At 44.8% G+C, this 15,983-nt stretch overlaps 1 protein-coding gene across 1 annotated transcript in view; it reads right to left on the bottom strand.

Moving 5' to 3' along the window:
* LOC147024889 (hepatic and glial cell adhesion molecule-like) overlaps nucleotides 1–15,983 on the bottom strand; it is a 61,757-nt gene that overhangs the window by 21,831 nt on the left and 23,943 nt on the right. The window contains exons 2-3 of the mRNA XM_085887053.1: nucleotides 12,585–12,917; nucleotides 11,826–12,107 (exon numbers count right to left, since the gene is read on the bottom strand). Coding sequence (XP_085743179.1) covers nucleotides 11,826–12,107; nucleotides 12,585–12,917 — 615 coding nt within the window. The remainder of the gene's footprint in view (nucleotides 1–11,825; nucleotides 12,108–12,584; nucleotides 12,918–15,983) is intronic.

The following is a 15,983-nucleotide window of genomic DNA, read 5'->3' as shown; positions in this document are numbered from 1 at the left end:
TCGCGGCACTTGTGCGATTACCGCATTGACTTCGGGATTAGCTGCCATACTCCAGCTGGAGCTACTCATTGCGTCCTGGCCAGCAATGGCACGGACATCCGTGAGCGTCTGTTCGACAGACGAAGCAGTCACGACCGCCGAGTCGAATGTGATGTCGGTTAACCGCAGGATAGCCGCTACCATCTTTGCGTCTCGCAGACCAGAAATAAAACGATCTCTGAGCCTTGTCGGACGCTCCTCTGCCGTGAATTTGCAAGGCACAGCCGAATGCTTCACTCGTGCCACGAAGTCCGCAACGCGCTCCTCGCCACCCTTAGCGAGATGATCGAACTGGAACCGCGCGAGATGTAACGACTTCTCCGGCGCCAAGTGGGTCTTCATTTTCGTCACGATGTCCTGAAAGGATAGCATATCATCACTGGGTCTATTTGGAGCCACCAAATCACTCAGCAGGCGGTAGTGCTCCGTTGATAGCGAGGCGAGCAAGATCGCCTTGCGTTTCTCTTCATCCTCTACATCATTTGCCCGAAAGTAGCAACCCAACTGTTCAGAAAACAACTCGAACTCATCTCCCCCGAACACGGGTACACGTCCGTGTGCCGTGCCGCGACCTTCCGCCATGTTCCGTGAGACACTTGGTTCCGTAGCTTGGAACCGCCCTTACACACGCCGATCCGCCGATCCTCGTCGCCACTATACTGTACTGTACTGGGAGATACTTAGCAGGCAGACACGAAGCGGAGGAACAGTCGAGCCGGGCTGTGTGCACGAGTGCGAGCGCGGGCGTACTGTGCCCGCGGCTCTCCTTTATTCCGTACGCGGTACACTCACGAGCCGGCAGACTCCAGAATTACTACGACGCCTCAGACGGCGTGCACACCTCATATCCCTCGCCGAACCCCACGGCCACTCCTCCACCATCACGCCCATCATGCATCATCATCATGCCCCTCCCCGTGGGCATGGCTACACCACACTACAAGTTGGGAGCAACAATTCACATTTATTGCCACATCTCATTCAATTGAAATGCTCCAATTGAAACTGTTTGTTTGATACATGTCGCTTTTTGATGTCTCGAGTTTGTCATAAAAATTTGTCTTGGTGTCAAAGTCAGTGACCAATTGCAAGTTAATAGTAGGATGAACTAAGCTGATTGCCACACCCACTCACAGCACTGCTTTTATAGCGCAGACTGCTTCGCTGTCGATGCGCAGCGCAACATATTCCTGTGCACTTCACAACTCGACCCAAGCAATATTCTGATCCCACACAACAGGCCTGATCGTTTTTGGCTGTGCGGAATGGCGTGGGTCGACAGCAGGCAAGAGATGGGAGGGAAACATCATCTTTAATAATAAATGTCAGTGTGTGTGTCTCCTTCATAACTCCAAAACCATGAAACCGAGTGGCCTGGAACTTTGCATGCATACTAAGGGAACTACAAGGGAGTGCATGAATGAAAATTGGGTGTTTGGGTTAATTAAAACACCCCTTTTGAAGATAATTAACGGCCTTATTTAATTATATCCTTCATCAAGGCATCATCCTTGGTCAGCCCTTGAGTCAGCCTTCTGCGAGCTTGTTGGGGTCTTAATTCACCATTTTGTTCAGACTGCTCAACAATGCCTTGACTTGGAACAGGCCACAATGGTTTCTTAATGATAAAGCACTCAAATTTTTTTTCACTTTCCTCACTCATATCATCGAATGTCTCATCATCATACCGACAAATCGCTGAATACATTGCCATACTTATAAACACATGGAGACACCATTGTTCATGGCTTTATTACATTTCCACACATTCGATAACCTCTCGAATATCTTCACGTGAGTTGAATTTCAAAATTGTAACTTCTTAATTGACCTCAGCAGTCAATGTGAAAACCTCAACAGACTATCAGATGAGATTTGTACATGAGCAAGAAAACAACAGACCAGAAAAGGAATCCTTAATCCATTTAACAACAAGTTTCCAAAGACAGGTGCAACTTACAGATACCACACAGGAAAACGAAACAGAAACAAACACAGCCCCAATGATTGCAAAGAAAAAAAAAGGAAAACTACAAAAATATATATATATATCAGCCGATATACTCCAACAAATGGGAGAATGACAAAAGAGCAGGAAGATTAAAAAAAGAGAGCTTGACAGGACAGGGATCGACAAGGAAGGCTCTATGGACAGTCTAAGAAGAGGTCAAATTAATTGGGATGGAGAACGAGTCATCATCAATTGCCAAGACCAAGGACATTACACGAATGCCTTTACGAAAATGGTGGGATTGAGCCAATCAGACAAATGCAGGTTTTGTGGGGTAGAAATAGAAAGTACCAGCCACCTCCTTTAAGGATGTAAAAAAACTCATGTCAGAACAGCTGTACACAGAAAGACATGCCAGCGTCTGTGGAGTGATCCACTGGCAAATCTGTAAACATTTCAACATCCTGATCCCAGAACAATCATGGAAACACAAACCAAGTCAGATCCTTGAAAATGAACAAGTGATGCTCACGTGTGACAAGATGATCCCGTCAAGTGTGAACATTGCAAACAAAGCATTGCATCCGGACATTGTGCTCAAATACAAAAAGGTAAAAACGGCATTGTTGATCAAGGTTTCAGTCCCCAATGACTTCTGACTAAATGCCACAGAAATCAGGAAAATGACCAAATACCAGGATCTGAAAAATGAGGTCAAGAGGATGTGAAAATTGAAGAAAGCTGAAATTGTACCAGTGATCGTCAGAGCTACAGGAATGATAAAGAAAACCCTTATATTATGGAGTAATCAAAAATCATTCTGGAGAATATCACGACAAACGAGCTGCAAGGGGAGGCTGTCAGAGGTTCAGTGAAGATCTTGAAAAGAGCCCTTGGAACGAGGATATGAGAACGAACTTTCACAATTTGGTTCATGAATCATGATCCTTTACCAAACAGCCCAAAAACATAATGCCACTGGTGGTTTCAATACCGGAGGCATAAAAAGGATGTGGAGATTTTGAGATCTGGGAGAACTTCCTCCCACCTCCTGAACCTGCAAATGGAGATAACAACCAATGGGAATGCCCTTACAAAGTGCACTGTGTGTGAAAGATAATTTTCTCAAGAGTCTGGCATTTGCATTCATTTCAAAAGTCAAACCAGAGACCGACGACGTTAAGTGCTCTTTATGTGGAACGGCATTTGTGGAGCCAAGATATCTGAAAACCCATATGACTTCATACCCAAGACTGGCTAAACAAGTGCTCTGTTTGTGTGAAAAGTTTTTCCAAAATGTTCATGTTAATGAACACGAATGTTCATACTAGCATCGGTCACACAACTGCTCCGTTTGTGGAAAAACTTTCCAAACTTTGTTTAATGCCCGGAAACACATGCGGGTTCACATGAAGGAGTCACCCGACAAAGGCACCATCAGCGGAAAGACGTTTTCTCATGTGTCACATGTTTGTAAGCATATGAAAACTCACAGTGATGAATTCGCACTCGCACAGGCACCATCAGTACCCTAAAAGATAATCGATAGCAACCAAAAACTTGTAGTATTAGTATTGTGTCTTTACATAATTACCTCCACCACCAACGATGAAGTTATGTTTTCACTTCTTTATGTCTATTTGTCTGTCTGTGTGCAGGATATCTCAAAAAGTTGCAGATGAATCCGGATGAAATTTGGTGGGCAGGTTCGGTGTGTGACAAGGACAAACTGATTAGATTTTGGTGAAGATCCGGATCCGTATGCGACTACTAGAATTTTTAAAGTGATTCTTCACTATTGATAGGGACAACAATAATATAGAGCATGATATCTCAAAAATGTATTGGGCCTGATATGTTCTCGTGGATCAGGCATTACGTGGCGGAGGTATGCGCTCTACCGAGTGCCCTTGTAGTTTGTAGAATTTATGTATTGCTTCTGCATGAAAACTAAACCTAATTGGATTGCACAACAGTGAGGGAGAATTTCAACGTGAGGATCAGACAGTAAACTTTAATGCGACACATGACATCATAAATGTCAAGCCTTTCACATCTGCATTGTTTTTGTGAAATGGACACATAAGAATGCCCCAGTCCCAAGAATGAGACAGACCTTCAGTTAAGGACAGTAGTTGTGATGAAATACTATTGGGACAGTAAATAAATGTTGTTACTGCATAACTATTTATTTGATTGATAATAGCTGTGGGCCCGTTGCACCCCATTGCTGGCAAAATTGTTCTGCGTCTGTTCCCAGCATACAGCATTCAGAAGGGATGTTAATCCTTACAGCATCACCATTGAGACAAAATGACATTATTTGCCATATTTTATTCACAGCATAGAACTTGTTTCAATTGCATACTTTTGGAAATAACTTTATCGACTTAATCAAATATAATGAACTAGAAAGCATCTCGAAATGCAAAGCCTGTCTGCATCCGTTTTGTATTCGGACGAAAGTTGATGAAAACGTCAGTGAAAATAATTGTAAATTTTGTTAATCAGGCCTGGTGTTCTTCATATTCTCAAAATGAAGGTTTGTTGAAGATGTTATGGCAAAAGCTCAATTGGTAAAAATGTTATGGCCTGGACAGACACACTAAAGCTCAATGGTAAATAAATAAATAAAGAAGCACAAAAGCAGCAATTCTGACTGATAAAAAAGTGTTCATGTGTCCAATCCGGACATTGTTTGACACTGGTCATCGCTAGGTGATGTTTGTTATAATCGATTGAAAATCGTTTGCCAAGCCAGCATGGTCAGATTAAATATGTCTCCGGACAGTGTTTGTCTCCACATGCGTCCGGGCGGTGTTTATGTCCAGATGGGAGTTTGTCTCTGGACGTGTCCGGGCGGTATTTGTTTCCAGGCAGTGTTTGTTTCTGGGTGGTATTTACAGTATGACTGGTAGAAAATGTATTTCAGACATTATTAGCTCACCTGGAAAGTACTTCCGGGGAGCTTATACGATCGAGCAGAGTCCGTAGATGAGTCAGTCAGCCAGTCTGTAAACACTTCAGTGTTATAACTCATCCACAATTTTGAAATATCATGCTATATATTGTTTTTGGTCCCATCTTTCAAATCTTGAAGAATCACTTTAAAAATTAAAGAGATTTCGTATCCAGATTCGGATCTTCACCAAAATCGAATCAATTTTTCTTTGTCACACACCCAACCTGTCCACCAAGTTTCATCCGAATCCATCCATAACTTTTTGAGATATACTACTCACAGACAGACAGGGGTGAAAACATAACTCCTGTCCACCTTCGTTGGCAGAGGTAACAAGTAAAAGATGCCGACAGCCCTCCTAGTGATAAATCACAACCTCAAAGACAATGTTAATGGGTGTGCCATATCAGATCCATTGTCAAGGTGGAATGAAAACGAGTTCTTACTGCATGTGTAATACTAGCTTGGTATCACACAATAATATCCTTTTGTTTCTTTTTTTTCTGACTATGGCTACAAGTGCAAGAAGCATCAACCCACATTTCCCACGGTAGTAAACATATTCCCATCAATCATTTATTAATCAACTTTTAGTTGATAAACTCCATTCCCTATCTTGTCTGCAAGTACTTTTTTGCCAACAAAGTCGAGGATCTTGGAGGAGCGAGAATGCAGATCAGAGCAGAACGAAAAGGACAGCAGAAAGAGGGGGAACACACGATCAGCAGCGTGGAGGGACAAATATAGAGGGAGACTTGGAGGAAGAAAGAACAGAGGGAAGAATGAGATTAAGGAGAGAGGAAGGAGGACACAGGAGGTGAAGAAGCTGGATATAAGTGCAAATGGAAGCAAAAACTGGGGAAGAAGGAGATATGGAACAACAACAAAAAGAAAAACAACAAAGAACAGTGCGAGGGAGCACTGGGAAACGTGATCACATGAAAACCTGCAAAAAGATGGCCCTGGGGAGAGTTGATTAGGATATTAAAAAATAATGGTATGGATGGGTGGTGAACAGCTGTCTTGAAGGCCTGGAGCGAAGAATGGGGTTGGACAGAATGAGAAAGTTGGGTCCACAGGTGAGATAAACGTGGAGCGAATGATGTATCCATGCTCACAAGGAGAAAATGAATTCGTACCTTGAAGTGTGCTTTAAGGACCCAGACTTTGGTGGAACTGAGAAAACCAGAGCTAGAGAAAGACACTAAATTTTGTATGAGAAGAGTATTGTACAAGGGATGAAAAAGAGTGTGTGGAAATGAAGATGATCATGTAGTGAGCGATGTGGAACTCCTACAACCGTTTCTAAAAATCTTCAGTCATCAACCCTCTTGCATTGGTCAAACCAGGGGCTTTTCACATCTTTGTTCTGACACAATGATGGGAAGGTTTTCTTGCTTTTACAAGTTGTGGATCAAGTGGTAGATCTTATATCTATTGTGTTCATGCTAGACTCGGTGGAATAATGGTATAGAGTGTCCGCTCTGAGTCTGGGAGGTCGGTGGTTCAAATCAAATACCAAAGACTTTTAACATGGTACGTACTGCTTCCTTGTTTGATGCTCAGCATCTATTTAAATGGATAGAGCATGGACAAACCAGCCAGTATAACCCTTGCCAATTAAATGCTTCAGCAGCACCGACGCACTGTGAAGAGTATGGTTCATCAAAATCAAAAAAATTATGTTCATTCCATATTTCCTTTACATGACTTCAGTTGTCCAGTGTAGATGCAGATCCTTTGTGACCTGGGCTATCTCAGTCAAGCTGAACCAAAGTGATCTAATCCAGACACGGTTCCATCAGAACCTCATGTAAGGCCCTGTACCGGAGTTCAACATAAGATTCTGCTGGAAATCCATTACAACAGCAACGTCACGGGTTCTTTCCACAATAACGATGGTTCTTTGTTCGTATGCAGTACAAGGCTGTGGGGTAGTATCGTTGGCTGAGGGTGTGGCTATGCCGCTAATGCAGTACCCCTTGCTGGTAAGTGCAGGAATTTGTCATCTGTTCATGGTGCCAGCGATAGCACACCCACTCTTTGTGAAGGACACCGCGGGGTCTTTAACATCTACCAATGAATGCCGGTAGACGGGACGGCAGTTTAACGTCCATCCGAAGGACGGCACACACATTGATGAATGACCCTGCCTGTGAATGTACAATGGTAGCCAACCTATCCTTTTTAAATGCTGAGCATCAAGCAAGGAAGCAGAACATTACATTTTTAGAGTCTGTGGTGTGACTCAGGCGGGGTTCGAATCACCCACCTCCCAGCGAATCTGATCACAGTACATAGACAAATCGAAGTCGGTCTGTTTGGCACTGCCATATCAGCTCATGAAACTGAGATCCTATATACCGAAATCCCATAAACTATGTTTTTTCAACTGTACATCTCGTAGTCTTCTTGTCCTCTATGTAATATGAGGGTAGTTCAAATTTGACATGGACACAAAACTTTTCATAAGTTTTACTTGTATTGTCTTTAATATTATGCCTCGTTCGTACAACAAACTGTTCCTGTGCTGTAACAGCCTAAATGTTGCTTCTCTCACCTATCCCCCACCTTCAAATCGAGCAAAGTGTTCCTGAGGGACGCTTCCTCATTTAATTGTTTTTGTTCTTGAAATTTGCCCTAAACAAGACTGAGAGCCACTAAAGGTGAAGGGCTACAGAGAAAAAGAAGAGGTAAAACTAGCAAAACCTTCACCTAGTCCTGAAACAAGGAAACTCTTCACAGGACGACTGTGCAGGAGGGGAGGGGGGGTAACTCGGCCAAGTGTAAAAAGTAAATCCTGCACATGAAACGGTTCATTGGTCTTGTCGCATCATCGTGTTCCCACGGCCTCTGTTATAGCACTCCCAATCTCATGTGACACCCAAGACGACAAAAGGGTGGACACAGCAAAGCTCCTGCCTCGACACTCTTTCAAGGTCAAAGAGATGCTGGTACTTTCAGCAGAAAATGACATGCAGGCTGAACTGGCATCAAGTTCTATAAATTAAAGGGGTGTTCTTTTACATTCCAGGACAGTCATTATTCAAGGGGTGTGCATCGTTTTGCAAACCACTGTCTGGATGAAATGTGAAAGCTGAAATTTACGTACAAGCAAATGAGGGAGCACAATATAAAAAGAGGGGTGTGTGCCAATACCAGGGCGGCATCATGAGAAGGTCAGTGCACTGTGTGAACAGGTCCGCAAGCCCCATCGTGTATGTGAGGTTGTGCAATGACCTCGCGCACACAGCCCTTGAGAACATAGAAGACGACAGGTCTGCTCACGGCTCAGTGCACATCATGATTGTTTTGCTCCCAGGAATAGAACACTTTACAGTGAGAACAACGCATCAAGCAAAACAGGACCAAGAGAAATGTTCACTTCTGAATTGACATGATGAATATAATAATCTTGGGTCGGTCAAGATTCGATCCTCAACCTGCTCGGTTTGCATTTGTTGTACAAGATGGCTGACAATGCAGAATGTGATTGTCAACTTCAACGTCCACGTTGAAATGATTTGGACAGATCAAATGCACAGATAAGAAAACATCACCATCTTGTGCAGCCATCTTGTATGGAAATTTCAACCAGACCCGGTGGTGGAATGGTTATAGTGTCTGCTTTGAGTCTGGAAGGTCAGTGGTTCAAACCCTGGCTGAATCACACCAAAGACTTTAAAATGGTGTGTGCTACTTTGTTGCTTGATGCTCAGCATTTAAAAAATGTGAAAGCACAGAAAACAACCATAGCACAGGTGAGGTGGGCCTAATGACATCTCCCTACATTGAAGTTCCTTGGAAGTGAGTGAACCCATTATTATTATTATTATTATTATTGTTATTATTATTCAGGACACGTGGTTATCCAATTGCCCTCATTATCTAACTTGGTTTCACTGGAGGGGACTATAGTTTTGCTCTCCATCTGTCCGTCTGTCTATAACATCCCAGCATGTTTAGGGTCATGTATAAAAATGCTGCACAGGCCTAGTTGCCTATAATTATGGCTATCATGGCTGCAAGAGGAGACTCCCCAATGGCTCCATCCACAGAGCACATGTGGTTGCCCAATGGTTTGATGAGCATGACACTGAAGGTATCCATATGCCATGGCCTTCTCAGTCACCAGATCTTAACCCAATTGAACATTTATGGGATATTCTGGAATGACACCTGAGACAGCGTTTTCTACCTCCATCAAAAATGAGTGAGCTGATTGACTTTCTTGTGTAAGAATGGTGCCGCATCCCTCCTGCACAATGCCAGACGCAAGTGGTCTCCATGCTATGATGCGTACTGGCCGCACATCATTTTCAACCACACGATTAATGACTTTGCATTGATGTTTCCATTTGTTTTGTCCACTACCTGTATATATGCACAGTCTGGCTGGGAAACCAGGATGGTGTCTGTTTCCAAAAACCATGACACTCTGAGTGACAGCTGAACAGGTAGCGGGTTGGCAGCAAGGTCAAGGTCACATACAGTGGGGAGAACAAGTATTTGATACACTGCCGATTTTGCAGGTTTTCCCACTTACAAAGCACGTTGAGGTCTGTAATTTTTATCATCGGTACACTTCAACTGTGAAAGACGGAATCTAAAACAAAAATCCTGAAAATCACATTGTATGATTTTAAAATAATTAATTTGCATTTTATTTCATGAAATAAGTATTTGATCACCTCCCAACCAGTAAGAATTCCGACTCTCACAGACCTGTTAGTTTTGTCTTTAAGAAGCCCTCCCATTCTCCACTCATTACCTGTATTAACTGCACCTGTTTGAGCTCGTTATCTGAATAAAAGACAGCTGTCCACACTCAATCAATCAGACTCCAAACTCTCCACAATGGGCAAGACCAGAGAGCTGTCTAAGGACATCAGGGACAAAATTGTAGACTCGCACAAGGCTGGGATGGGCTACAGGACAATAGGCAAGCAGCTTGGTGAGAAGGCAACAACTGTTGGCGCAATTATTAGAAAATGGAAGAAGTTCAAGATAACAGTCAATCTCCCTCGGTCTGGGGCTCCATGCAAGATCTCACCTCGTGGAGCCTCAATGATCATGAGAAAGGTGAGGGATCAGCCCAAAACTACATGGCAGGACCTGGTCAATGACCTGACGAGAGCTGGGACCACAGTATAAAAGAAAACCATAAGTAACACACTACGCCATCATGGATTAAAATCCTGCAGCGCACGCAAGGTCCCTCTGCTCAAGCCAGCGCATGTCCAGGCCCGTCTGAAGTTTGCCAATGACCATCTGGATGATCCAGAGGAGGAATGAGAGAAGGTCATGTGGTCTGATGAGATCAAAATAGAGCTTTTTGGTTTAAACTCCACTCGCCGTGTTTGGAGGAAGAAGAAGGATGAGGTCAACCCCAAGAACACCATCCTAACCGTGAAGCATGTAGGTGGAAACATCATTCTTTGGGGATGCTTTTCTGCAAAGGGGACAGGAAGACTGCACCGTATTGACGGGAGGATGGATGGGGCCATGTATCGTGAGATCTTGGCCAACAACCTCCTTCCCTCAACAAGAGCATTGAAGATGGGGCGTGGCTGGGTCTTCCAGCATGACAATGACCCGAAACACACAGCCAGGGCAACTCAGGAGTGGCTCCTTAAGAAGCATCTCAAGGTCCTGGAGTGGCCGAGCCAGTCTCCAGACCTGAACCCAATGGAAAATCTTTGGAGGGAGCTGAAAGTCTGTGTTCCCCAGCGACAGCCCCGAAACCTGAAGGATCTGGAGAAGATCTGTATGGAGGAGTGGGCCAAAATCCCTGCTGCAGTCTGTGCAAACCTGATTAAGAACTATAGGAAAGGTCTGATCTCTGTAATTAAATGATACAGCTAAATCGTCAAGGTGTGACAGGGCCTTTAATACAGTACTAGTAATATAAACAATGTATGACGGTTAATACAGTACTAGTAATATAAACAATGTATGACGGTTAATACAGTACTAGTAATATAAACAATGTATGACGGTTAATACAGTACTAGTAATATAAACAATGTATGACGGTTTATACAGTACTATTAATATAAACAATGTATGATGGTTAATACAGTACTAGTAATATAAACAATGTATGACAGTTAATACAGTACTATTACTATAAACAATGTATGACGGTTAATACAGTACTAGTAATATAAACAATGTATGATGGTTAATACAGTACTATTAATATGAACAATGTATGATGGTTAATACAGTACTATTAATATAAACAATGTATGACGGTTAATACAGTACTAGTAATATAAACAATGTATGACGGTTAATACAGTACTATTACTATAAACAATGTATGACGGTTAATACAGTACTATTACTATAAACAATGTATGACTGTTAATATCATCCGAGATCATGCACATTCACCTGGGAATGTTCATTTGGGACATGGCCGAGGTGAATTTGTCAAAAACTAAACATTGCGTGACATTTTGACCTCCGGTATCATGATATTACAATAAGTAACCCATCACTGTGTAAATTCTGATAGAGCTTTGTAATTACGAGTAATATAAATACATTGATGTCTCAATATTGAAAAATGAGTCTGTACAAAGATAATGCCAATTACGTTACCCCACCCCTTATATTTTGGTAGGCGGTCATCGTACCCGACCTCCTCGCTTACATAGTGGTGTGGCTAAACCACAATTTGAAACCACCTACGATCTGGAACTGCTTCACAGGGTCCCTTCCACCAAAATATCAAGGCAGACTAACGCTGTAGAGGGGGTTGAATGATAACCATTTCCCATGGTCTTTGCTCCTGGACTAATCACACATCCCAGCTCCAAATTCTCCTATCCCTCTTCTCAAGGCTTGAGCTGACTCCATACTCACGGTAAACAGTGAGCAGTACTGGAGCACTTGTCTCACCACTCACACCATTCTCAACACGGCAGCGATACTCGTCACTGTCCGCGAGCTCGACAGGCCCGATGATGAGTGAGTTTAGGTCTGGAGCAAGCTGATGTCTGGAGCTGTTCTCCAGGGCCTCGTGACCTTTGAGCCATGAGTATCGAGGTCGAGAACCGTTGATGTGCTTGCAGAGTAACGTCACTTCATCACTGAGCTCCAGAGCCACAGGGGTGGAAAGAAACACTTCAGGCTGCGACACTGGCACTGAAGGGCGAAAGAGAGAAAGAGAGAAAGAGAGAAAGAGATAACAAATTATTTGTCTTTCTATTTGGTGAACATCTCACAACTGAATCCACAATGCTGTGAAAGATATCTGTTCAAATCACCAAAGAGGACGGTGAATGTACAACAGAGCATTTTAAGTTTCTTAAAAAGAGCACTTGGACATGTTTCTATTTGCAGAAACGTGTACGTGGATTGATTCATTTCCAAAGGGATGGGGGGCAGGGAGCTGATGATTTGCTAATACAAGGCCTCAAAAGCCTATGTGGGATGATTGACGCTGTGGTTAGCAATGCAGCCGCTATGACTGCTCCATGCAGTGACTGCTTCTGTGTTTGTCACAGACTGAGACTGAGCCATAATTAGTATTTACTTTTGATGTGTATGCATGAATCACCTCATTGTATAGCCAGCTTTATCTCTTTAGTACTGTATCAGGGTGCCAGGGGCTTTACTGACCATCAACCGTAAGACGCATGGAGTGATGTCCAGACTCGACACTGCCTGTAATGGAAATTTCCACCTCGTAAACGCCCTCGTCACTCGGCTTTAGGTGCAAGATCTCCAAGGAGCCGTTCAGTCTGACGCGGACGCGCTCTACGAAATCTGGTTGGATTGACAGTGGCTCGCCTGCAAACCACTGGCCCACTGCGGCTGGACGTGGTGCAAGGCGGCGCCACTGTACTAGTGCAGATGCACGTCCACCTGGCAGGCTGTAGCGCACTTCAAGTAGAGCTGCATGCCCGGCCACACCTTGAATGGGGCCGGCTGCACCTGTTACATTGAGTGCCACTATGGGGGAATGGAGGAGAGAAGCCACAAAATGCCATGGTTTTTGTTGATGAAATTCACACTTTGTAATAAATTAACTTTGTTTGACTTATAATCATTTTTAATTCATGTGCACTTGCCAAATACACTTCCTTCTCAATGATTTCCTTCTGTCGCCATGATTCCCTTCTCATCCCAATCAAAGGCACTCCATATGGTGGAAGGGTGTGGGGTTGTAATTGGACCCAAAAAGTGCTGAAAGCTCCAACATTGTTTCTCCAAACGATTTGATTGCTGAAAACTCAATTCAACCTGAACTAAGCCCAGATGGTGCTGCCCCCTCGACAGGTGCAAATTGCGGTTTGAAGAAGTTCGCAATGTTAGTGGTAGTTTGTGTTGCAGGTTTGAAGAAGTTAGTGGTCCAGGTGCACTACAAGCCAGTTGTTGGTACATTGTTGTACTGTACATTTATCATTCAATTTTCAGCAATCAGTATATGGTTATCAGTGTAGGCCACACCTGGTTAAGAGGAATGTACTTTACAGTCGACTAACATTTACTGGCTTTTTTAAAGATAAGTTCTTTCACTTGATGGGTTGTGCACAATGGCTGTTTAGTTGACATATACATCACAGTTGAATGCAGGAGGAGACCATTAGACCCATTAAGTCTGCACAATCGTCCCAACATCTCACGACTCCCCCATCCCTACTACTTGCACATACTTATCCAACTCAATTTTAAAACAATTAATCCACTGACTGTCATTAATGCCACTATCCTTGCAGGGACACCATTATATGCATTCACCACTCTCCGAGTGAAAGGCATCGGCCTAACTCCCCTCTCCTTTACTCTTGAACTGTGACTCCTTGTCCTGTCATTGTCTCTCGCTAGGCCTACAATGAATCTAGTTGCCCGACCCTGTCTTTAGATCCTCGTGGAGGATCTCTAAGTCTTTCTCGCGTTGTTGTTCTTGTGGACTTTTGGTTTCACAGCCTACAGTTTCATCGAAGCTTCCTGAAACTTGGCATATACATACATACATATATATATATATATATATATATATATATATATATATATATATATATATATATATATATATATATATTGTTGTGGTTGACCAAATTCGCAAACCACCATTCAGGTCCCTTAGGTGAGATATCTCGGTAAGTATATGTGTAGTTAGGCCCAAACCCGTTGTCTAGAGGGGATAAATGTCATTCATGAGGGCTGCGACTCTTTAGGATAGCCGTTTTTCTTTTACTATCTTTATTTTGGACCAACCGCCATTATTACCACCACCAACCACGTCTCAACAGCCATCACAACAACCACCAACCACAACGCCGCTTCACCACAACCGCCACGACCTTTACCGTCACAACTCGCCACCATCGCATCACCGTCATCTCGCGCCACTCGTGGGCACCGATGCTGGACTCGTGTAGGGCGCGCACCGAGCAGCGTGTTCAAAAGCATCGCGGACTTTCCGAGAAAAACGGATCAAAAACGACTCACGCCCACTTTTGTTCCGTCCAATCGGTGAGCGAGGGGCGATTTGGCCCCACCTCCAGGGCGTTGGAGGGCGGTCGCTATATGCAAATTCATGGATCAAAAAGCATTCACGCCCACTTTTCCTCGGGCCAATGGGGAGCCAGCAAGAGAGGTGAAAGGTCGGAGGCAGAGGGTCAAAGATGAAGGAGCGAGGCCACGGGGGATAGAAGGGGCCGCGTTCGTCAGTCGAAGGAGTTCAGTTCGCAGGAGGAACAGTTGAGTTGGAAGCGGAGGAAGAGTTGAGTTGAAGTGGCAGTTCGCAGTTGGGAGTTCGCGGAGTCGGAGTGAAGAGGACGGAGCTGTGGAGAGGCGGCGGCGGCGAAGGCGGTTGAGGGGGTGCTCGCGTCGGATTCGAGGAACTGCGGAGGGAAAGGCCGGCGGCGCGACCGAGGTCGTGGTGGAGACGCTCGTCGCGGGACCCAAGATTTTTGTGAAATCCTCCTTTCCCCGAGCATCAGCAACCCCCTCCTGTTTCCCCCCGCGCTTAGATAGTGCGACAAAAGGGGGCCCCCTTCCCACCCCCTGCCAGCCACTGTCCGCGAGGCCCGCGGAGTTGAGGCACCACCGCCACTTCGCGTCTCATCATCAGACGGGTAGGCCCGACACGGTCTCGGCCCCAGGCCCGCCTACGCCCTCATCCTGGAGGGTGGTTCTCTTTTCTTTTGCTTTGGGAATATGTGTTGTCGGCGCCGTCTGTGAAGTAAAATTGTATAAGTGTTGCCGAGTGCCCGGTAGTCGGATAGATCTGCATTGTTGCATTTGCTTTTTGTCTTCTTCTTTTCCATGTGCTTTTGGTGGAATTGTATATGTGTGCTTTCCGTTCATCGCGAAATAAATGTGCTTATTATTGAACTGTTTTCCCGCTTCGCTTCGTCATTTCTTTCATTGAATCCCCATCTTGCTTCACGTAAAGGGTTGGTCGTGGGCTAAGACGCCCGATAATTAATCGAACCGTCGAGGCCGACGAATAACACCGCTCGGTTATCCCGATAGTACGGAACGGGTCGCTTAAGTGGCCCGTGTCCGAAGTCGACCTGCGGCGAGGTGCGATCGCCCGGTCTACCCTCCGTGTGGGTACTTAGGTAGGTCGAATTTGGCGAGCAACCCTATCCCACGCGGGGGCCGATTGGCTCGATCGCGGTGAGACCGAAAGGTCCACCCGTGACTGGTTCCCGGCGTTAGTCCGAGAGGGTCACGACTGGATTGTCCGTCCGGTGGGCGACGTGCCGCGATTCGAGTTACGTGGCCGTTCGCACGCCGGCGGGCGCGAATCCGCGACACTGGTGTCAGGTCGTGCGACACAAACCCATCGCCCTCCTCGCAGCACTGGTAACGGAGAACGGGAAAACGGGCTCTCCTGTCTCCAATTAAATTCACGGGAATCGGTCCAGGGGTGAGAGGAGCGACCCCCGATTCCCTCCAAATTACGAGCGAGCTAAATTAACCCTTTAAGAGAAGCAAGATGGCGTCTCAAGGCGAGCGGGAGCCGGGGGTATTAGAAATGGATGTAGAATGTGTAGAATCCAT

The sequence above is a fragment of the Eptatretus burgeri genome, chromosome 6, assembly GCF_056783735.1.
Source record: "Eptatretus burgeri isolate ZD-2024b chromosome 6, Ebu_testis_v1, whole genome shotgun sequence".
NCBI classification, from domain to species: Eukaryota; Metazoa; Chordata; class Myxini; order Myxiniformes; family Myxinidae; genus Eptatretus; species Eptatretus burgeri.
Note: the sequence above shows the minus strand (reverse complement) of the source record. Positions and strands in the feature narration are given on the sequence as shown.